Here is a 23,441-nt window from a genome sequence, read left to right on the forward strand (position 1 = left end):
TCCGCTGTTTCAACAGTTTATCTAAAATGGCAGAAAAAAAGAGACTGTGAAAACAGAGCAATAGGGATTAAGAATCATGAAGGGCACTTACTTGCAGTATTTTTCACAGGGGGAAAAAAAAAAATCTCACTTTCGAGTCTCAACAATGACACATAAAAAGGTCTGCAAGCCACGTGTGGGTTTGGTTTTTTATTTACAGATGGGGATCAGAGTCCGGTGCTCTCCGGGCGCGCTGATGAAATCCATTCCCATCGAGTAGACCTTGGCAGTGTGGACGGTCACCCGCCGGTGAGGTCCCAGCTGAACATCTCTCCCTAACTCCCAGGCAGACGGCGCCCGACCCCGACCCGATGCCCCGGCCCCTCGGGGGGACCGCTCCCGGCGCCCCGCTGCGGAGGTGAGGCGCCCGGGGTGCGCGAGGGCCGCCTCTCTTCTCTCCTCTCGCTGAACCTCTCCGGCTGCAGCCACTTGGCCCCCCGGGGGGCTCCCCTCTTCCCTCCATGGCCTTTCATAAGCTCCTGGAGGCAGTTGGGGGCCTGGGCAGGTTCCAGCTCCTGCAGATGGCTTTCCTCTGCCTCTCCTGCTTCCTCGTGTGCCCTCATATTCTCCTGGAGAACTTCACTGCAGCCGTCCCCGGTCACCGCTGCTGGGTCCCCACCCTCGACAATGACACCGCCTCTGCTAATGGCACCGGGATCCTGGGGCAAGACGCCCTCCTGAGAATCTCCATCCCGCTGGACTCGGACCTGAGGCCAGAGAAGTGCCGCCGCTTCCTCCACCCCCAGTGGCAGCTCCTTCACCCGAACGGGACCTTGTCCAACACGAGTGAGCTGGACACGGAGCCCTGCGTGGACGGCTGGGTGTATGACCCCAGCACCTTCGCCTCCACCATCGTGACCAAGGTAAGAAGCCCCCTGACCTCCTGTGGGTGCGCGGCCTGGGGGGAGAGAACACAAGTGGTGAGCCTGTCGCCATGTAGGAGTGCATTCTCTATTCCTGCAGCAAGTGTCACTTACTCCTGTTCAATGCCAGGCACCTACATATTTAATGAGTCTAATGAACAAAAAAATAGACATGCCCTTGCTATTATATAGCTTTTGTTTTTAGGAAGACTAGGGGCGAGGCAATTAATTTATGTAATGAGTTTAAAATGTTATTCGAGGTCAGCGATGCTCGGCCTGGCTTGAGAATTGGAAACATCTGGGACGCCGATGGGCCTCCAGCCACAGGGGCACCCGAGCCACCGCGTGAGAAAGCCTGCGGTGAAATCCTGGCAAATTTTAAAGCTTCTCAAACGGCTGCACGCTGTAGCCGAGATTGAGAACTACTAAGTGTGAAATAAAACGAGGCATTAATGTAGCCAACAGGTTTAGAGGAGGCTACCTAGAGGAAGTTATGTTTAAGCTGAGATCCGAATAATGAAGGTCAGCTGATGCGAAAAGGAGACGCTGGGGAGGAAGGAGGGTCCTGGTATAAAGAAACCTGTGAGTCATTTAAGCTGTTTCAATCAGGTGTCTACTGAGGGGTTATAAGCTGCTGTGAAGCTCTGCTGTGATGATTTCCTTCCCTTCCAGTGGGACCTGGTGTGTGAGTCTCAGTCACTGAAATCAATGCCCAAGTTCTCGTTCATGGCCGGAATGCTGGTGGGAGGCATCGTCTATGGCCATTTATCAGACAGGTGAGTGTCTCTGGACCACAGGTCTCTACTCCGGGGTATTTTCATGAACTCATGAATCGTTCTTCCATTAAGGAAACTTTATTACAAATTACACTGTCATGTGCGGCCGGCGTGGCTCGGCAGTTGAGCATCAACCTAGGATCCAGGAGATTGTGGTTCGATTCCCGGTCAGGGCACAGGCCCGGGTTGCGGGCTCGATCCCCAGCAGAGGAGTGCAGGAGGCAGCTGATCAATGACTCTCTCATCATTGATGTTTCTCTCTCTCTCCCTCTCCCTTCCACTCTCTGAAATCAATAAAAACATATTTTAAAAATAAACAAAGTTGGTGATATCACATTACCTGATACCAAACTATATTACAAGGCCGTAGTGATTAAAACAGCATGGTCCCCCCCCACTCCCTACATATATATTGATGATAAAGTTTAAATTAGGCAAAGAGATTAGTTATAACTAATAAAATAGAACAATTAGCCCGGCCAGGTGTGGCTCAGCGGATTGAGTGTCGACCTAGGATCCAGGCGATCGGGGTTCAATTCCCGGTCAGGGCACATGCCCGGGTTGCAGGCTCGATCAATGACTCTCTCATCATTGATGTTTCTCTCTCTCTCTCTCTCCCTTGCCTTTCCTCTCTCTGCAGTCAATAAAGATATATTTAAAAAATAAAATAAAATAAAATAGAACAATTATAACAATATACTGTACTAAAATTTATGTGGATATGGTATTATTGAGTAAAATCAGGGTTATTGGAACACAAGCACTGTGATACTGTGACAATCGATCTGATCATTGAGCTGGCTGTTGATTAAAGGTCGTATACAGCATGAATACGGTAGACAAAGGGATGATTTGTGTTCCAAGAGGAATGGAGTGGGGCAGTCAGAGATTTCATCATGCTACTCAGAGCAGAGTGCAATTTAAAGCTTGTGAATTGTTTATTTCTGGAATTTTCGATTTACTATTGACATTTTTTTGGTAAACAATTAGTTTTACACTGAGTATTATTCTGTATTAGCTTCAGGTGTATAGCATAGTGGTTAGACAATCATATACTTCACCAAGTGCCCCTGACATTTCCAGTACCCAACCGGCACCATACAATATTATTGACTATATTTCCCATGCTGTACTTTACATCCCCTTGACTGTTTTGTGACTACCAATCTGTACTCCCCAGTCCCTTCACCTTTTTCATCCAGCCCCTCAACCGCTCTCTCTGGCAGCCATCAGTCTGTTCTCTGTAGTTATGAGTCTGTTTCTGTTCTGTTTGTTTATATTGTTCTTTAGATTTCACATGTAAGTGAAATCATATGGTATTTGTCTTTTTCTGACTAACTTATTTCACTCAGCACAATACCCTCTAGGTCCATCCATGCTGTCGCAAACGGTAAGATTTTGTTCTAAGGATGAATAGTATTCCATTGTATATAGGTACCACCGCTTTTTATCCACTCGTCTATTGATGGGCACTTCCATAGCGTGGCTATTGTAAATAAGGCTGCAATGAACATAGGGGTGCATATATTCTTTCAAAGTAATGTTTTGGGTTTCTTTGAATATACACCCAGAAGTGGAATCGCTGGGTCATAAGGCAGCTCCATTTTTAATTTCTTGAGGAACCTCCATACTGTTTTCTATAGTGGCTGCACCAGTCTGCATTCCCACCAGCAGGGCACAAGGGTTCCCTTCTCTCCACATCCTCGCCAGCACTTGTTGTTTGTTGATTTATTGATGATAGCGGTTCTGACAGAAGTGAGGAGATATCTCATTGTGGCTTTAATTTGCATTTCTCTGATGATTAGACATTGAGCATCTTTTCATATGTCTATTATCCATCTGTATGTCCTCTTCGGAGCAGTGTCTAGTTAGGTCCTTTGCCCATTTTTTAATCAGATTGTTGGGTTTTGTTTGTGTGTGTGTGTGTGTGTAGTGTTGTATGAATTCTTTATAAATTTTGGATATTAACCACTTATCAGATGTATCATTGGTGAATATGTTCTCCCATTTAATAGGTTGCCTTCATTTTGTTAATGATTTCCTGTGCTGTGCAAAAATTTTGTTTGATGTAGTCTCATTTGTTTATTTTTTCTTTTGTTTCCCTTGCCCAAGGAGATACATCAGGAAAAATATTACTATAAGAAATGTCCGAGATTTTACTGCCTGTTTTCTTCTAGGAGGTTTATGGTTTCGAGTCTTACATATAAGTCTTTAATCCATTTTGAGTTTGTTCTTGCATATGGTGTATGATAGTGGTCTAGTTTCATTTTTTTGCATGTATCTGTCCAATTTTCCCAGTATCATTTATTGAATAGACTGTCTTTACCCCATTGTAAGTTCTTGCCTCCTCTGTCAAATATTAATTGACCATGTAGGCGTGGGTTTATTTCTGGGCTCTCTACTCTGTTCCATTGACCTGTATGTCTGTTTCCATGCTAGTACCATGCTGTTTTGATTTCTGTGGTCTTGTAGTATAGTTTGATATCAGGTAGCGTGATTCCTCCAACTTTGTTCTTCTTTCGCAAGATTTAATATTTATATTTACATCTAATATTTTTGGACTGTGGTTGACCAAAAATGGGTAACTGAAACCAAGCAAAGCAAAACAGTGGATAAAAGGGGACTACTGTAGAGCAGGCTGTCTTATATGGTTTCAATTGGTCTCAAAGTTCTACTGGTGACAGATTGGAGAGGCAGCTTTGTTATGCTCAGTATCTATTTACAAATAGGAGGGTTGCTTCGGAGAAGATCTACTGTTGATTCTTTATGGTTTCAAGTGCAAAATTTCACTCATAGCAACACGGCCTACATTTCAGAGTGTGCCTTCTTTTTGATAACTTTTGCAACAGGTCGTTATAATTCCCATCGCTAACCTGCCCCCGTGTCCCAGGTTTGGCAGGAGGTTAATTCTCAAGTGGTGTTCACTCGCGCTCGCCATTGCTGAGACCTGCGCGGCCTTTGCTCCGATGCTCCTTGTTTACTGCTCACTGCGCTTCCTGGCTGGCTTTTCTACCGTGGGCATCCTGACCAACAGTTCTGTGCTTAGTAAGTAAAAACTTTGGATTTTTAACATTTGTCAAGACCTCATCATGAGTTTGAAATTCCAACCTTGTTTGAAGTCAAAACCCTGTTTGTGTTTTCTTTCAGTTATTGAGTGGACAGCACCCCGATTCCAAGCCATGGGAATGACAGTGACTATCTGCGCTGCTTGCGTGGGACAGATGATTCTGGGAGGAGTGGCTTTTGTCATTCAAGACTGGCACATCCTTCAGCTGGTGTATTCTATACCATTATTTGTCTTGTTTCTTTCCTTAAGGTATCAGCTGTCTTTCTTCCTTTGTCTGAAGGATCCTGGGACGTGGGCTCAGGGAGTAAGGACTTAGAGTTCCGTTAGGTCCTTAGTGAGCACCTGAGCAGGTGCTCTATGACCTGTGCCTTATGTTCAATTCGAGAAGCAGAACAGGCAGGGCTGCCAGACAACGTCAAGGCCACTCAGTTGAATTTGAATTTCAGATAAACATTTTTTTTTGTTATAATAACCCAAACATTGCATGGTGCACAGTTATCCTAAAAACTATTCATTGTTTATATATAATTTCTATTTATCTGAGAGGTCTGTGCTTTTATTTACTAACCCGATACATTATAGAGTGTCTCATTAAATTAAAATTTCAAATAAATAACAAATACATTTTAGTGTATGTCCAAAATATTACATGGGACATATTTACACTTAAGAATTACTCATATTCACAGTTTAACGGAATTCACATTTAGCTAGGCACTATTTTTATTTGCTAAAACTGATACTATTCCTTGAACACAAGGCGGGGCCAATATGACTCCTACTGTACGTTCCCAGCCACGAAGGGGTATTGCGTGGAGGGGGCATCCTCACAGTTTCCTAGTTACGGTCCAGGAGCACATAGTTCCTATTTCCTGGCGTAATGACATAGGAGGTGGGCATTAGAGGGGAGGGAGAGGCCTTTCAGGACAAGGGGTAGGTGGGACGTGGGCAAACGAGACTTGGCTGCACTGCTTGTCTTCTTTGATCAGGTGGCTGTCAGAGTCCGCTCGGTGGCTGATTATCACCAACAAACTCGAGGAGGGCTTGAAGGAACTTAGGAAAGCTGCCCACGTGAATGGAATAGAGAATGCCGGAGACACCCTAACCATGGAGGTGAGCAGGAAGGGAGCTGGTTGTGGGCTGCAGGGAAGACGTGACCTGATGTGTACCTGGGTGGTGTCCGTGCGATGAACGAAGGGTGGCAATACCCGTAATCTTGCCTTAACTTCCCTGGTTCTCAATGGCTGCCAACTCCGAGTTAACACCGAGAGCAGATATGCTGCTGCTGAGAGAATCAGACACAGGCCCTCTACTCAACAGAGGCAGATGTCACTTAGTATTTACAATGACAAAGATTTCACTTAGCAAAATGTCCTCAAGATTTATCTGTGCTGCAGCAGATGGCAGGGTTTCCTTTTCTGTGGACGAACAATGTCCTCTTGTGTGCATATACCACATTTCCTTTACCCACTGATGGGCATTTGGGTTGTTCCCATGGTTTGGCTTTTGTGACTAGTTCTGCAATGAACATGTGTGTGCAGATAACTCTTCAAGATGCTGCTTGCAATTCTGTTGGATATATGCCGAGATGAGAGCTTATGGGATCACATGATAGTTCTAATTTTAATTTTTTGAGGCACCTCCATAGGGTCTCCATAGTGGCTACGCCAATTTACACCTCCCCCCCCCCATCCCGGTGTCCGGGGGCACGGCTGCCCCCCCGCAGCTCCCGATCCTCACCTTCACGGTGTCCTCGGGCTGCATGGTCCCCGGGCCCTGTGGCCGCCTCGTGCACCTTCCACGGCACGTCGGGCTGTCGGGGCGTCCTCAGCGGCTGCATCTCCCGGGAGACAGGGCAGGCGGTCTACCCTGTCCCCTGCGGGCGGCCGCACCCTCCCTGCGGTGACAACTGACCGGTGCGCTGCTGTCGTTGAAGGTGCTGCGGGCGACCATGCGGGAGGAGCTGGAGGCGGCGCAGACCAGGCCCCCGGTGTCCGACTTGTTCCGCACGCGCAACATGCGGGAGAGGATGTGTCTCCTGTCCTTCGTGAGGTAGGCTTCGCGGCGCCGCCAGGGATGTCGCCGCAGTGCCGACGTGCCTCTGTTTACCTCGGAGGGACAGTCCACAGCTTATGAAAAGACTGACGCGGAGCTAACTGTACAGCGAGGGGTATCGCTCCTCACGTCGCCCCACCGGGCTCGCCGCTGGAAACGGGCGAGAACCGCAACCGTGGCCCAGATTTTTACTTTCTTCCCTTGCTTGTTTCTATTGTAATCGAGGTAAAACGACAAACAGTAAAGAGCAGAAGCAACGCAGCTCTGTGACTATTTACACGTGTGAATATGTGACTGCACCCGGATCGGGATGTAGAAAGCCCGAGAACCCCAGAAAGGCCCCTCACGCACCCCGAAGAACAGCACTCCGCACCCCCCAGGAAGCGCAGTGACGGCTCTGGCCCGCACGGGCCTGCGATAGTGCGGGGCGGGCTGAAACCATGGCCACGCAAAGGCGCGTTCTGCAGCGCCCGCCGAGCCTTCGCCCCTTGTCACCAACTGCCGGCTGCCTGGCTGACCGTGCTCGCCGGCGTCATGTGCATGACTCCGGTTCTGCGCCTCATGGCGCCCGTCTGTCTTCTTTTGTTCCCCCAGATTTGCAAACTTCATACCCTTTTACGGCCTGAGCCTCCACCTGCAGCAGCTTGGGAGCAACGTCTTCCTGTTCCAGGTTCTCTTCGGCGCTGTCACCCTCCCGGCCAACTACGTGGCGCTGCTGGCGCTGAACCACCTGGGCCGGAGGGCCAGCCAGGCGCTGTTCCTGGTCCTGCTGGGCAGCTCCATCCTGGCCGTCACGTTTGTGCCTCGAGGTGAGGGCCGTGAGCGAGGAGCGCAGGGACAGGACGGGAGCCGTCGCCCCCTTTTCCTCGGGGACCACTCACGCCTGTCTGAGGCCAGGCGGAAAGAGAAACTTGGCGCTAATGCTTCCCGAAACCAATCTGAGGATTTAGGGCAGACTCTGCCATTGAGTGGCTGGGAAAGAGCCAAAGGTCAGGAGAAGTCAGTGCAGGTAGACGGTTGTCTTCATCGGACCTGAGAATTACCCGGTAACTGGTGCCATTTGCTCCTGACTGTTTCTCTAAGGGAGCAAATGATCATTTGCCCTTTGGCCAGTCACACGTGTAGCTGTAAACGACAATACTGTGTCCACCGTATATCACTGGGTCTCATGACGACACAACACTCTCACTCCCTCCGCCTGGGCCCTGCCCTCTCTACAGCTTCGGTTCCAGCCCACTCCCTGGTTTCTCAACATCCACTCGTGAGTCTTGAGTTAGGTCACCAGGTCTGCGACCCTGGAAGTCTTCTTGACTTTGAGGAAATAAAAAGCCCTTGTTTTCCAGCAGAGAAGTGTAAACCAAGAACGAGGCACTCAGCAGTTAAAGCCTCTCTGGGAATCACTTTTACTAAATTAAGTGATCAGATGTCATGAAGAGGGGCACCCAGGTGGTCACCGGGCTTCCCCAATTCCCAGCATAGTGACTGATTTACGGGATCCCAGGCTGCGGGCTTCACTCACCTCAAATGTGAGCAATGATGCAGGTTTGCTGCCCGATGTTGTAACGCTCCCATGAGATGCGATTTTTTTAAATTGGGTATAAAACTGGCTCTAAAATGTCCTTTCAGAGGCTTTCAAAGTCTAAGTCTTTCTTCCCCCCACTACAGATCTTTCTCCTCGCACCTTCAGATGTTACCCTAGATCAAGCTGCTCTCCAGCTGATCTGCCAACACGCGTCCCGTCCTTTCAGTATCTTCCATTCCAGCACTATTGACGCTCCAGCCAGTGTTGCATACGCCCCCGGGTTTTAAACTCTCCGAGGACACTGCTGAGTCTTACCTCCCTCAGTAATTGCTCGTATGACAGTCCTACGTTATACACAAAAGGCGACTCTGGACAGAATAAGTGAAAGCCAGCTCTTGCTGGCCTCACGTTGCCCGTCTCATCTTTGGCAAATTTCTGACGTGTAGGGAGAGGTGATGCAAGAACTCAGGGTTTTCTCATTCTCTAGTTAAGACGTCACGTTTAGATTAGTCATATTTCTCAGCTATTCGTCCCTGTGTTCTCCGCCTCTGTGCTTCCTCTACAACATGACTGACACATGCAAACATCTTCAACAGCATCCCTCCCACTGATGATGTGGGGGGCAGTGATTCCATCAGCTCAGACTCCCCGAGCCTCACTGGTCTTCCTCCCCAGATATGCAGACCCTGCGTGTGGCTCTGTCAACGTTGGGAGTCGGATTTTCTTCGGCCGCTATCATGTGCTCTCTTGCCCACGGGAATGAACTAATCCCCACCGTAATCAGGTGCGCAATCTCCTGGCAGCTCTCTCAGGGTCAAGACACCCCTTTCCTGGCTAATTGACGTTTATAGCGGGGAGTGAACTAAGACTGATTAGTTATCAAAACAAGCAATTTTAACAACACGCGAAGTTTATTTACAGCTGCCTCTTGGCGGGCTCTGGGTTAAGTCCTTTAATGTATCACCTCACATATCCTGCCAAACCACTAAAGGGTAGATGCTCTGGGTAAGAGTATTTTTTAATAATGAAAACGTCTTAATGCTCCTGTGTACTGGAAAAAAGTTGCCAGCAAATAAGAGGTGTAGCAGCATCCTGCCAGCCTTCAGGTATCTGAGCACTGCTGTGCTGTGGCCCACGATCAAGGCAAAATGATACATCACAAATTCCACGGGAGGATTTTTACCGGCTCGTTTTTTGCATTGTTGTTTTTACCCCCAAGGGCAACAGCTTCGGGAATCATCGGAACGGCTGGCAACGCTGGGGCGGCCCTGGCGCCCCTCTTGATGATCCTGACGGTGTACTCTGCCCACCTGCCCTGGCTCATCTACGCCGCCGCCTCCTTCGTCCCCTGCTTTGTGGTCTTCCTCCTTCCTGAAACCAGGAATCGGCCTCTGCCCGACTCCATCCAGGATGTGGAAAGGGAGTGAGTGACCCCCCCGCTGTCCCTTAGGGGAGCTGTGAGCTCACGAGGAAGGCGAAACACAAGTGAGACCACCGTCCTCGAGGCGGGTTTAGACCAGGACAGCTCCCAGGAGGTCAGTGCCTTTGCTTTGGCTCCAGCCTCCCCCCTCCTCGTAGTGACCTCAGACTCCCCAAGGCTCCCGGTCACACCGCCCAGCTCTGCCCGCCCTGCATCAGGAGGTTTAGTGGCGAAGGCGCCCTGGGGGGACCCCCATCCCTCCACCTTGAAGGCGTTTCACAAACACGTGCCGATCCGAGCGCCGGGTCCCCATCCTCAGACCCGCAGCCTCGGCCCCGTGAGTGCGGTCGGCTCCCGGGGACAGCTGGCTCCTGGAGGTCGGTGGGCAGCCTGGTCACTGAAGCACCTGAGGGAGGTGAGGGACAGGCCCAGAGGCCCTCCCGAGGGTGGCAGCACGTCTCAGGGGAAGGAGTGCTCTCTGACACTCAGGGGGAAGAGAGTGGTCGATATTGGTATTGCAGATGACCGAGACTTGGAAGGGATGTTTTGGAAACTTCTGTATCCTTCCCCTGCGTTTTCCAAGCCCACGTGGCCTATGCCATGGGGGGCGAGGGCGAGAGTGAAGCCATCAGAGCTGCCTTTCCCAGGCCCCCCGGAGCTTGGTCTCTTTCTTCATAACATTTGCGCAGATCCCCAGGGTAGGGGCCGCGGTCGTCATCAGAACTGGTGGGCGGGGGACTAGCCTGCTCTAAAGAATACGCGACATCCATGTTTTTTCCATGTTTTTAATTTCCGTGTTTGTTGGCCGTTTTCATTGTGTTTGTTCCAGGACAAAAGGCTCAAGGAAAGCAGGACGGGAAGACGCCTTCATGAAAGTGACCAGGTTTTAAGGAATTCCAGGAGCTGACGGCCGATCCGGGAGCCAGACGGGGGCGGGGCGGGGGTCACTCCTAGATATTGGCAAACTTTGGGAAAGAAATAAATAAAAAGCTCTAATGAGAAAATGGATACCTTTTACAATTGCAGTACTAAGTAACTGTGTATAAAATACCTACGATTCATCATGAAAAGAAGTTTGAGGGAAATCATCATACTTCTAAAGAAATCATCATAAAATATGTGTATAAATGTCAGTCCCTAGCATGTTCCTGGATAGGAAGATAGAACGGTACTAAAAACATTGATTCTGCTCCGAAGAATTGGTAGAGTAGTTGATGGAGTAATTAATTACAATGAAATGCCACCATATTTTTGGGAGAATTTGAAAAAGAGTTACAAATTTATCTGGACATTAATAATAAGGTGATTCAAAACAGGAGGGTCATAGAGCGAGGGGGCTGGCTAGCGTTTAGAGTAGCTTGTGCGAGACTTTATTATAGCAGCAGTAGTCAAAACAGTGACAGCAGATCTATCTACACATCAGAGGAAGCCAGACACAGACCATAGTAGATGTAACATTTAATATGTAATTTTGGTGTCACAAGTCACTGGGCAAAATAGAGGGTTATGCGTCAAATAACTAAATATTTAAAAATAAATGACCGATAATGTGACCTCATACCCTAACCCCCCAAATATTCTACTTTAATAAAAAGTTAATTAGAAAAAATAAACCATAATCTTCAGTAGAAAACTTGACTACCTGTTTTGACCTCTGCCTTATAACTGACAAAACCTGACTCACAGTAGCTCCACGGGTCCACACGCACAAAATGATTATTTCCCATTCCCTGCATGTAAAATGAAAGGGATTGGATATACTTCGAAGTCTGTAGACCCCCCACACTGGTCGCTTGGCCTGTGGGGTAAGAGCTATCACAGTGGAAAAGGCCAAGTGGAAACTGGAAACCTACTCCCTCCCTCCCCGGATAGTAAATCAGAAATAACAGCGCGCTCCCGGTGGGCAGCAGAGGCTCTGCCATCCCGGGAGGCCCGAAGCACACAGGGGTAGTAGCTTCCATCACCTCTCCCTTCGGTTACTTGCAGGGCCAGACTGGACTCCACTGAAGTCTGTCCCTGCCAATAACTGAGTGCTCGTGGAGGCTAAGCGTGGCCTCAGGAACGCAACCAGATGCCAGGCCCAGCCAGGCCCAGCCAGACTCAGCCAGACCCAGCCAGGCCCAGCCGGGCCCAGCCAGACCCAGTTAGACCCAGTTAGGCCCAGCCAGGCCCAGCCAGGCCCAGCCAGACCCAGCCAGACCCAGCCAGGCCCAGCCAGACTCAGCCAGACCCAGCCGGGCCCAGCCGGACCCAGTTAGACCCAGTTAGACCCAGTTAGACCCAGCCAGGCCCAGCCAGACCCAGTTAGACCCAGTTAGACCCAGTTAGACCCAGCCAGACCCAGTTAGACCCAGCCAGGCCCAGCCAGGCCCAGCCAGGCCCAGCCAGACCCAGCGAGAGCTGCTTGCCGCGCCCGGTGGTGTCTCCGCCTAGAGCAGAGCATGGGCAGGCCCAAGCGCCTCAAAGGCACACGCGGTCATTTTCTAGAGCCGCAGGATCTGGAGCCCCAAAAGAAGCCAAAGACAAGGAAACAATGTGATTTCCAGTATCACTTAAGGTGTAGCCTCAGGTCGAAGGGCACAAAGACAAACGCTCTGAGCGACCCGTGTTGGAACTGGAAGTCCAGCTGCTTTTCATGGGGCGAATCCTGGCGGTGAGCCCTGGGCCCAGTAACATCAGGCACTGGCTTATGGGAAGGTAGTTAATGACTTTTCCAGGCAACGCCGGGAAAGCCAGCAAATAATTTTATAAAAGTAAGTGGCAAATGCAAAAATGTGAAAAAGCAAAAATGAAACAAAGGGTCTCAGAAAGTTATAGCTGAGGGAAAGAGAAAACCATCAGGCATTCTTGAAAACTAGAAACCTTTTTTGCTTCCATTAAGTGTTCCTGTGGCTTAAGCCAGAGACTGCGTTTATTGCAAAGAGAAAGAACATAATTTAAAATAATACATGGAATGCTAGAACTATATCATCAAAAATGTATTTAAAAGGCCTGGGGTATTTAGCAGTGTTATATGCTAAAATTTTATGTGTAACAATATATTTTTAAGTAATAACTGATATGTTTTATGTTTGTTCCAGCCCCAAATACACACCTCGCGCGCGCGCGCGCACACACACACACACACACACCTCTCTCTTTCTTTAATTTCTTCACTGGTTTTCCCAGGATAGACCCGGCTTACATCTGTTATATTGGCATAATTACTCTGTGTCCCCTTTCTCCACCGAAAGAGCCCCACTCTTGTTTTTATGAGCTTCCTACCTAAGGGCTTTCTTGTCCGGTCAAGTAGGCACGAGCCACCCTGTCATAGGAGGGAAACTGTCAAGGTGAAGCAAGCAAATTTTTTACTTTGGGTTCAAAAATCTCTGTCCAAGTGCAAGAAGGATTTAGGGAGGCATCTTATTTAGCTAGTCCTGTCCTCCATGCCAGCCCTGCAACCCCAGGTCTAGCTAAAGACCTGAGCTGGGGCAGGAGAAACAAGAACGCAGGAGCTGCTAAAGAACTGTGGCCAAGTGTGTGCCCGTCATCAGCAACAGAGAGAGTGAGCTCTCCCGCTCGGTAGGAAACCAAGGGTCGAAGGAGGGGCATTTATGTGGAGAACTTGAAAACAATAAAACTTACTAAAAATCACTGTCCATTTTGTTATCAACGTGCACCAGCAATTTTAAATAAGTCATAGAATCCTCCTACCCATCCCCTAAAAAATATTTTGCTGGGCTATGTTCTAAACAATGCGTGTGACTATGGTTAAGGTTCAACAATGTATCTGTAGGCCTCAAATTGGCATGTTCTGGTTACTTATCACTTAATGAACATTGGGTTCTCTACGGGCATCGGACTGGAGAACTGCCAGTCACACGGTTGGTCCCGGGCATCTGTGGACCCAGGTACATACTTTTGTCTTAAGAATAAGTTTGTAAGGACTCAGAACCAGACCAGCTCGCTTTGGACTCTCATGTCTGTGGTACAACATATTCCTGCCTTTAGAGAATGGATTCAAAATAAACAATGCAAGCCTATCGATGGAAAAGATAAAGAACCGGAACTTGAATTAGCCAATTATGTCATTTTATGTGAGCACTTGGAGTTCTTTCTGTTTCACATTTAAAGCAGTGAAACAAAATGCAAACTGCAAGAGGCAAGTTTTTGTTTGGTGAGTGGACGTTTCATTTTGCATATGAAATACTTTACTGAATTTGAATAGTATTTTTAAATGGAAATTTATGAGTTTTAAGTGATTAACTTTTAAAACTAAAGAAAAATTAAGAAAACAAAATGTTATGTAGTGGTACTTAAGAGATTGTACCTTTTGCTGATGTTTCTTTTCTTTTTTTAAAAAAATTGTTTACTGGACATTTATTTATGTAAAATATTATATCAGGCTGTAACCAAAAGATCAAAGTTCAAACAACAAGGTAGAATGAAAACTATTAAGTAAATAGTTGTGCTTTGTAATATTTTTTTATCTTCTCCTGTTTTACTTATGTGGTTATATACACATAAAGTTTAATAAAAAAATTTTCTCTTTCTCTTCTGGCTATTATTATTATTTGTTTCATTTCATGATTACTATGGAAAAGAATTTTGACATATAGAGGGTGAAGGGCTTAAAATATGACCTATCCCAGGTGACAAATATGCTAGGTTTGCCCCCCTAAAGTTGGGGACCAGAGAGTAGGAAGAACCAGTGAGCCACGCCCAGGGGTCAGCTGACATCACTGTAGTCTAGATGCACCCCTGCCTCGAAGGGGGGGCGACACCGGGTGGAGGTGGCTAAGTGCCTGGAAGGGGTGATGCGGGACCCACCCCCTCCAGGCCAAGAGAACAGCTGAAGCTAAGACCCCGTGTCTTGCAGGAGTTTCAGTGTCTTGGGGAGGGTGAGCCCCACTGGAAACTGATGGAACTACACCTTTGGGAAACAGAACCATGGGGCCGGATCCCAGAAAGGCACCTGCGACAGTCACAGACGCTGGCAGAATGCTTTGGCTGGGGCACATGCCAGCACAGGACAGAGGGGAGTGGCAGACGAGACTCCACTCCTCTCCCGTGTCACTCAGGTTCCATCCTTGGGGCAGCCGATCAATGTTTCTCTCTCTCCCCCTTCTACTCTCTAAAAATCAATAAAAAAAATTTTTTTTTTAAACTGATGCGTGTCATCGCAGGTCTACTTTCTCCAAACGGGAGAAAGGCTCATGGGCGACCCTAACAGATTTTATGGGCTCCATACTGCTCCCTCCACAGTCTGCAGGTTTCCTAGACATTCCCTAGCTTTCTTAGGTGGCTTCAGCCCCCAAAGGGCACTAACGATCCCCAATCATAATTTAAATCTTCCGTCGTGTCAACATTCTCCCAAACACAATAACCACCCCTTCCCTGCCCTCATTCACACAGTCTAAAGTCCACTGGTTAGCTTATTCTAAATATTCATCTGAAATCAATGAACATAGAAATTTCAAATGTTCTGGTACTTACAAGTTAGAAAAGCAAGAGAAATGGTCTTACTGATTATACTTTAAGTTAGGGCTTTTAAACAATAAAGAATAAAGCTGATATATATAGTTTTAAAAAGAAAATATCTCTTGGGAAAGGTGTTCCTAGATTAAGGCACAGTAGGCCCTGAGTCGTGTGAGTTATAGGTTTTCTTAACCTTCCTCCCTTGAACCGCACTGTGGGTCAACAAGGGTAGGACTAGAGCAATCCAGAAGAGCTAGAGACATTTTAGTTCAACAAAAAGAACTTCTGCAAAGAGCTCTTCATTACTGGGAACATTCCAGCAGAGGTTTCCGGGATGTATCAGGCGGTATTCAGGCGTCACATACTAGGTTCAGCCTAAGAAACAAGCAAGACCCCTTTGTACAAAGAGAGTAGAATGAAATTTACCTGGTGCCTAGCAGTTGCAGAATAAACATTAGATTCTTCCCACCCATGGGTCTAATCACATATATTGGATGTATTTCTAAAGGGGTAATTGAATACATTCTAGATTCTTCCAGAAGCTCACAATTTTCTTACATGGGGCCACCGAGCAAGGAAGAGGAGGGGAGCAAAGGAGGAACGTTCTCCCTGATGTCACCAGCTCTTGTCTGCCTGGTGTGCTCAGCCCCTCCCGGCGGTGACTGCTTTGGGCCTCATGCTCTCCACCACAGCTGAAATCATGGCTCCGGCGGCCTTCGCTCCTTGCATCAGCGCCTGCTCCACCTGCAAAGCAGATCAGTTCACAGGACACTCAGGGACCATCCGAGGCTTGTCCCCTGCCCGACCCTGCCCGCGACACTTCCCTTCAGGAGCTCGCCTGCCGGGAAGCCTTTCCTAGAGCAGGAAGTAACCTGTGCTCTATGTTTCCAAAGATCCTAGAGCTGCAAGAGACCCAGAGAAGCCAGGAGGGCCCTGGACACACCTCAGAGGCAGGACGTATAATAAATACTTCCTCTGCCAGTCTCATGGGGTTTTAATAGGGAGCAAATATTAACAAGAGCAGTTCAAACTGTCACAGAGACCTCAGCTTTCAAAGCTCTTCCGCGTGTACTGTGCCACATTGAATGTGTCACGGTCCTATATTATGGGGATGGGTCACAAACCCAAATGCAGTAGGTCCAGGCAGGTGATGTGGGTGAAGCTGGTAGGTGGCACGCCTACCTTCACCCATCTAAAGGGGGAGCCAGGACTGGGCCCCACAGTGTCAGCAAGCAGGGACACGGGCCCAACGGCCCAATCAATGGGTGGTTCAGAGAGGCTGGGAATCCGTATCTTCTTATATAAAATTTCTGTATTTTTAAACGTTGACAAGTAATTCAAAAAAATACTAGTCATTCAAGCAAAACATGTAGCTTGCGACTTGAGCAGAGAAGTATCTGCCTTGGTTTATCCCTGTTTCGTAAAGGAAGGGACAGACTCAGAGGTAAAATGACTTGACCGAGGAGACCGGCCAGCTGATGGCCAAGCTGGACGGCACTGGTGGCCTTACTCTGTGCCTTGTCTACTCCTCCACGGGGTGATAGACATGAAAAGAGCCGTAGAGTCCTGTTGAAATGGAAGGGCCCCGCCAGTGCAGCAGACATGAAACCACTGATGGCCACTGTGGTCCGAGACGAGGGGCCCGACGGTGCCGCGGAGGCGGTCGGGCCGGCGGCGCCTACCTGCTGGCTCCTGGGGACGCCGTATCTGAGGTCGTTGACAAAGTGCTCGCAGTTGCCGTCGATGAGGCTGTACTGCACGATCCTGTCGATCATGTTCTTCGTGCGCTGGATGATCTTGTCCACGGGCAGGGGCAGGTACGTCCCATCCAGCTTGTTGTTAACCTTCCAGGAGCAGCCGTGCAGCACGTCCTCCAGCCGACTGCACTTCACCACGGCCCGGTTGCTGAAGATGGACGTGATGCTGCCGGCCACGAACTCTTCACCTGGAAGCCAGAGGCAACGCTGGAGAGCTGCCCCGGCCGGCGAGCTCGCGGTTAGAGCGCCGGGCCGCGCGCCGAAGGGTTGCTGGTTCAAGGGCACGTGCGTGGGTTCCAGGTTTGATCCCCAGTCCCGCGTGGGAGGCAACCAACTGATGTGTCTCTCTCACATCAATGTTTCTCTCTCTCTCTCTCTCTCTCCATCCCCCCCCTAGTCCCTTCCACTCTCCCTAAAAATGGAAAAAATATCCTCGGGCGAGGGTTAACAACAACAAAAAGTGGGAGAGCAGGGGCAGGGCCCTGGCTCACGCGGGTGCTGGGTAAGCTGCCGTCCTCCGGGCCTCAGCTCACCACCCCGAGACGGGGCAGGGGTGGGAGGCGGAGTCCACGAGCTAAAGGACCGGCTTCCCCGGAGGCCTCGGCCTTGCTCTGCCCCCGAGGCCGCCTTTCTCATAAAACTCTGAAAGTGCCTTACGGTGTGGCCGCAGACTGCACTGTGTCGCACTAACCAGACTTCAGGAACCTTCACACACGTGTGCCCAGCACCTCGGCGAGCAGGCGTCCGCCCCCGGGTGGGCCTGTCCTGGGCCCACGGCCTGCTCCTCCGCAGCCACCGCGGACAGGGCTCCCGATGGGACCTGCTCCACCCGCTGCCACCCAGAGCCACTCTGCCTCTCTCTCTGCTCAAATATGGGGGCCCTCATTAAGGGTTTATTTGAAACCAGGGTTCCACGGCTTTGAAAGAAGAAACGTTTGCAAGCTGCCGTATTATCACATTCAGTCCTTAGAGGAGCTGAGGCTCAGAGAGGACCAGGACCTGCCCACAGTGGGGGGCAGTTTAAAACCAGGGCTGTTTTTCTGCAAATGTGTGTACCCTCCCCACCCCCCTTGTAAGCTGTTTGAGGGCAAGTCATATATCTCCCTTGCTCTTTTCTTACATATTTGAAGAAAATCTGCTGATTTCACAAAAGCTGGCAGGAGGCAATTCAGCCTTCAGAGCAGTGGTGTTTGGTAGCAGAGGCGCAGCTCTGTCACACAGTAAATTAGGCGCCCCCAAATTAGGCGCCCCCCCCTCGGTGTTGCACTGCGGGAGGCCTTGGCGGAGGAGGGGGGGGGGCTAACCGGCCTCCTCCTACTCTGCTGACTTAGAATCAGCCTTTCAGCGCAGCGGCTCTTACTCGGGGGAGCCAGGTGGACCACACGATCGTCCTCCATGTAGATGGCCCAGTGCTCGTAGCCAATTCGAAAAATCTCAATCAGGTCCCCAGGCTGTGGTCTGCCCTATGATGGAAAACATAACAATAAAGACAATGCACATGCCCAAGGAACTCGAGGCCCTGCTCGGGGCTCGCTACAGCCCAGCCTGAAGACACCCGTTTCCTCACCCAGGCTGGAGAAAGCCTCTCCACACCCAGGAGCAGGTGCCCCCCCCACCCCCGGCTGTCACTCTCGTCATTAAAGGCAGCAAGGCTGACTGGGGCAGTTATCTACGTACTGTGCCCTCCTACATGCTGTGCAATGAGTGACAGAAGGGACTCCTTTGTCTTTGAAACTGAGCACCATATTAAGCTTTCTCAATAGAGGGAGCTAGAGGACTTTGCCAGAGGGGTGGGCTCTTCTACACCGTCTGGCTTGGGGTGAGCCGGACCATGGTCAGGAGCGGGTGTGAGGACATCTGGTGGAGCTCTGCCTGAGCCCAGATCCTTCCGTCCCCATAACTTTGCAGCTTTGGCCTGGGGACCTCTTGACAGAGAAATCAGTGCCCCAAAGCCTCCTGCCCCTGCTGGCCTCCTGATTCCCTCTGCAGGTCCCCAGTATGGCCCTCCTGTGGCCCAGAGGGTCGCCCCCCTCCCTGCATGCCCACACCACCAGTTGCTGAGAGCCAGCTGGCCACCTACATTCCAGAGGGTTGCATTTGCCCACCACTGGAGGCCAGCTCCAGCCTGGCCAAACCAACTTCCCTGCTGTCCGGCCGGTTGACCATCTCTCTCCAATGAGGTTCGAACCCCTTCCAAGTTTGTCCTTCCTTGAGTACCCTCCTGGTCCTCAGCCCTGGGAGACCATACTGAGTTTCCTTGTATCTCAATAATTCTTCATGTTAAACTTCCCCTGTTTAACCTACTGTGTGGTTTTTATCTCCTGACTGGACCCAGGCTGCTGATACTCTTCAAAGAGGCCTGGGAGAGAGCCTGTCCATCTAAGAGACAGTGCGTGTGTGACAACCCAGTACTGTCACTTAAACATTTGTTAAGAGGGTAGGTACATCTCACGGTAGGTGCTCTTACCATAATTTAAAAAAAGAAAAAAGAAAAGAAATCCCAAAGCTTTGCCCAAACTTAAAAAAGAAAAAAGAGAGCTCATATCCTATGTCCCTCCTACTCCAGTAATGTACCCAACACCATACAAATGTAGTCTAAGTTCTGACTCCCAGGCCCCTCATCCCTCCCAAACTGGCTCAGTTTGCCCAGGAGTGGGTGCTGGGAAGAAGCCAGCTCACTGATTCCCCCGAGAGGAAGGATGCCGGGAGGCAGAGCCAGGCAGAGAGATAGGAACAGCCCACCCAGCCGCCCATCCACTTGACGAGAACCTTGTTGCTTCCCCCAAGTTTGCAACAATTTCCCACTGGTCTGGTTTCCCCGAGGTTGTATCTCTCCTCCCAGTTCCCAGCTTTATTTCCCTGGCCGAGGACCACCATTTGCCAGGGCAAGAATTCAAAGAAATAAAAAGGGCTTTTCACCTGTTTCTTTGAACACTTTAGTGAGATATCATTGACATCCCATAAATTCACACACTTTAGGCATACAGTTCAATGACTTTTAGCAAATTCACAGAGTTTGTACTTGGGTTAGACAATGATTTCTTAGATACAACAATAAAGGCACAATTCATAAAAGAAAAGCTGATTGATTGGACTTCACCAAAATTAAAACTTTTTGTTAAGAGAATGAAAGCACAAACCACAGGCTGAGAGAAAATATTGCAAAGCATGTATATGATGATGTACTATCCACAGAATTCCTGAAGGCCTCTCAAACATACAAACCAAGAGAAAAAATGGGCAAAAGATTTGGATACTTCACCATAGAAGATACATGTGGGTGGCAAAGAAATACATGAAGAGATGTTCGACAGGGTTAGACATGAGGGAAATGCACACGAAAGCCACAGTGAGATGCCTCCATGTCCATCAGGAGAGCTAAAGTTAAAGAGCCTGCCCACGCCAGAGGCTCAGGCGGCTGCGGAGGGACTGGGCCGCACACGCCGCTGGCAGGAGGGCAGATGGCACAGCTCCTTCGTTTGGAAAAGAGATGAACATACATCCCACGCGGTGCAGCCATTACGTCCCCAGGTATTCGCCCGAGAGAACGTGCCCCCACCAAGCCTTGGACGCAACCGTTCCTAACAGCTTCACTTGTAACAGCCAAACGCCGGAAACAACCCAAGGAACGAATAAATAAATAAGATAAATATCCACACAATGGAATACTGCTCAGTAATAAAAAGGAATGAACTACTGATAACGTGAAACTACGTGGATATAACTCAACATAATCGTGTAAAATTATGTGAAAGGAGACAGACAAAAAAATGGGCCCATATGATATGATTCTATTTATATAAATCTCTTAAAAATGCAAACCAATTGATAGTGACAGAAAGCAGGTCAGCTGCTGCCTGGGGATGGGGAGAGGTGGGGAGAGGGAGGGGTTTGCCAAGGGGAACAGGAGGTTTTGGTTGTGGTGGTGACTTCATGGGCATGTGCGTACAGCGTGTCAAAAACCTATCCAACTGTATATTCTAATATGTGCAGCTGACTGTATGCCAGTTATACCTCTCAATAAAGCTCAACAAACAGCTCAATAAAGCTGTTTTTAAAAAATTAAAAAGGCATAGCCAACATCCCAAATCAGTATGCAGTTCAACCTGTCACACAGTCTAAATAAAATAATAAAATACAGTTTGTAGAGAAGTCACCAGGACTGATCAAGGATTCTCGTGACACCCACCTCAGCTGCTTGCTTTGTGAACTTGTCCGCACTCTCGGAGCTCAGGGATGAATCTGACTCCGCTCTCTGCTGGCTGGGTATGGTCTCCAGGTTAACCACTGCCTTCTCTCTAAACGAATTTTGTGATCATATAGTTAACAAATAACACTTCTTCACAATCATTGGAAATTCTGTGCGACTTCAGATTTACATGATTTTAAGATATCTTTCTAGTTTGAGATTCTAGGAAACATTTCCCCTGAAGCTTCCTTCGATGACACCATTAACTGTCATACAAAATAATTGCTGTTTACTGCTTTTCAGACAGCTGTTAAAATGCTAATTATAGCAATGAGTAGCTTTCAGAATTTTTTTATTTGCTAATAATACTTTTTAAATGTTTATCAAAGTGATACTTGCAGATAGCTTCAAAAAAAATGACAACAGCACAGAATGGCTTATAATGAAATGCAAGAGGCCCCTGCTCCCTCCCTTGTCACTCCAGGGCCTACTGCCAGAGGCAGGCCAGCCCCCTGAAGTCCTGTTTCTTCCAATGATTAGCTCCATATTTCTGAGAAATCTCGTTGAGTCACAACACTGTAACTGCAAGTAATGTGGCAGAAATCGGTGTATTTTGTCCCGTGAGACAAAGTTGAAGAAGAGAGCTGAAACTGAGAGCAAGAACACGCTTTGGGGGTAGTGTAGTGAAATATATTAGAGCAAAAAGACCCGGCTTTGAAACCTGGCTCTGATATTTGTTGTCCGACCTTGAGCTAGTAAATTAATCGGTCTGAAATTAGTTTGGTTAACTATAAAATAGAGACAGTAATAGTTGTCTCACAGAGTTGTCCAGAGGGCTAAATGAGAAAACCTATGTGTCTATCTGGCACATTATCAATCCAAAAGGGCATTTTCTTTATGTTTCCCCAGCTTTAACTCTTCTCTGAAGTACAGTGCATGGCGGGGGGGGGGGGGGGGCACTATCATTTTCAGTACAGGTCTGGAAATTCTCAACCCCTCAAGATTTTAAAAAAGAGCAAACTGTTTTTAAGTGAATCGAGGAACTTGGTTGCATCATTGCCAACTGGCAATACTGTAGGCCCTTCAAAGCAATTCTGTTCTCAAGGTTCTGGAGAAGGCCTGCGGCTAGAAATCACTGCAAGAAACACCTCCTCCAGCAAATCCCAGGCGTGGTCACAACCTGTTGCTAGGACCATACCGGCCTTCTGCATACCCATTCGTGGTAAGCCATTCGCACAGAATCCACATCAAGATTTGTTTTTACAGAACTGCCAGCAAAACCTGTTCTTCAAAGGCTCTGCCAACCAAAGACCCAGTCCTTCCAAGTCAAGAACCTTACCCCTGCTGGAGGCTTCTGCCCTGTTCTAACGGACCCTGCTTGGGCTGCTTGGGCGAGAGCTGGACCAAAACTTGCGATCCCACGGATCCTTCTATTTCAAGAAAAGGGAAGGGGGGGGGAAAAGCTATTTAAACCACATTTGCTTCCATGGGGGGTTACAGCCATGAAAGAAGGTTTTAAGTGACCACCTTGCCAGTGAAGGGGGGCTGCAAGCTCTAGTTAGAACCTGACAGCCTCGGGTCCATTTTTGGATGCATGAAGGGGATTGTAGGACAAGATGCTGGAGAGGGAAGGGGAGACTTTGGAATTCCCGGGGACAGAATCTGGGAGCGGGGGAAGAAGTCAGCGGTGTCTCTATTCCAGATCGCAGAAACCTTGGGGCTAAGCCTGAGGGCTGAACAGAGGGTCTTCACTCTACTGCCTGGGAGCTGCCACCTCCGTGCCACCTCCACCTGAAATACCGAGTCACGGGAGGGCTGCTTCACTTTGATTAAAGTAATAAACGATCATTGAAAAATATTCACTCGTCCCGGTTAACAGGCACTTCGCACAACCAACACATGTCTACAGGAAGGGCTCATGAGACAAACACGGTGAGGTTTCTGGGGATCCCACAGCCCTAGGACCACCTAGACGTCCTGGCGGGTCCCAAGCAGCTCGGCGGGGAGGGGCCCCATTCCTGCGGCACCCCGACGGGGGCTCAGCTGAATGTCCCGGAGCAGGTGGACTGTCATCTGGCCCCATACCTGCCGTCCTCGAGGCCCGTTTGGGGCGGGATCGGAGGAACCTGGAGGGACAGAGCCGGCCCTTCATCTCTGCGACGGCGCTCAGGCCCATCCCGCGGCGGCCGGGCGGTCCGAGGGCTCCGCGCTCAGCCGGTGCCCAGTGGGCGTGGCGCCGGGAGCCGCGGGGTTCAGTGCGGGGCCGCCGCGCCGCAGAACCGCGGAGGCGGAGCTC

The 23,441-nt window shown here is 49.2% G+C and overlaps 2 protein-coding genes across 2 annotated transcripts; one reads left to right on the top strand and one right to left on the bottom strand.

Moving 5' to 3' along the window:
- Positions 1 to 196: 196 nt before the first annotated feature.
- On the top strand, positions 197 to 10,757 carry LOC308564784 (organic anion transporter 7-like). The gene is made up of 10 exons (XM_081153471.1): positions 197 to 902; positions 1,575 to 1,678; positions 4,569 to 4,723; positions 4,826 to 4,994; positions 5,735 to 5,858; positions 6,682 to 6,797; positions 7,395 to 7,609; positions 8,998 to 9,106; positions 9,542 to 9,745; positions 10,572 to 10,757. Exons 1-10 carry the CDS (start codon positions 501 to 503, stop codon positions 10,630 to 10,632), a joined length of 1,659 nt encoding a protein of 552 aa, XP_081009597.1. The 5' UTR covers positions 197 to 500; the 3' UTR covers positions 10,633 to 10,757.
- Positions 9,220 to 23,441, bottom strand: PLAAT5 (phospholipase A and acyltransferase 5). Its single transcript, XM_081153583.1, has 6 exons — positions 23,231 to 23,441; positions 21,146 to 21,254; positions 18,317 to 18,419; positions 16,882 to 17,144; positions 15,758 to 15,943; positions 9,220 to 10,707 (listed from the first exon to the last, which is right to left on the bottom strand). Exons 3-5 carry the CDS (start codon positions 18,351 to 18,353, stop codon positions 15,842 to 15,844), a joined length of 402 nt encoding a protein of 133 aa, XP_081009709.1. The 5' UTR covers positions 18,354 to 18,419; positions 21,146 to 21,254; positions 23,231 to 23,441; the 3' UTR covers positions 9,220 to 10,707; positions 15,758 to 15,841.

This window comes from Miniopterus schreibersii, assembly GCF_964146895.1.
Source record: "Miniopterus schreibersii genome assembly, chromosome: 12".
Taxonomy (NCBI): domain Eukaryota; kingdom Metazoa; phylum Chordata; class Mammalia; order Chiroptera; family Miniopteridae; genus Miniopterus; species Miniopterus schreibersii.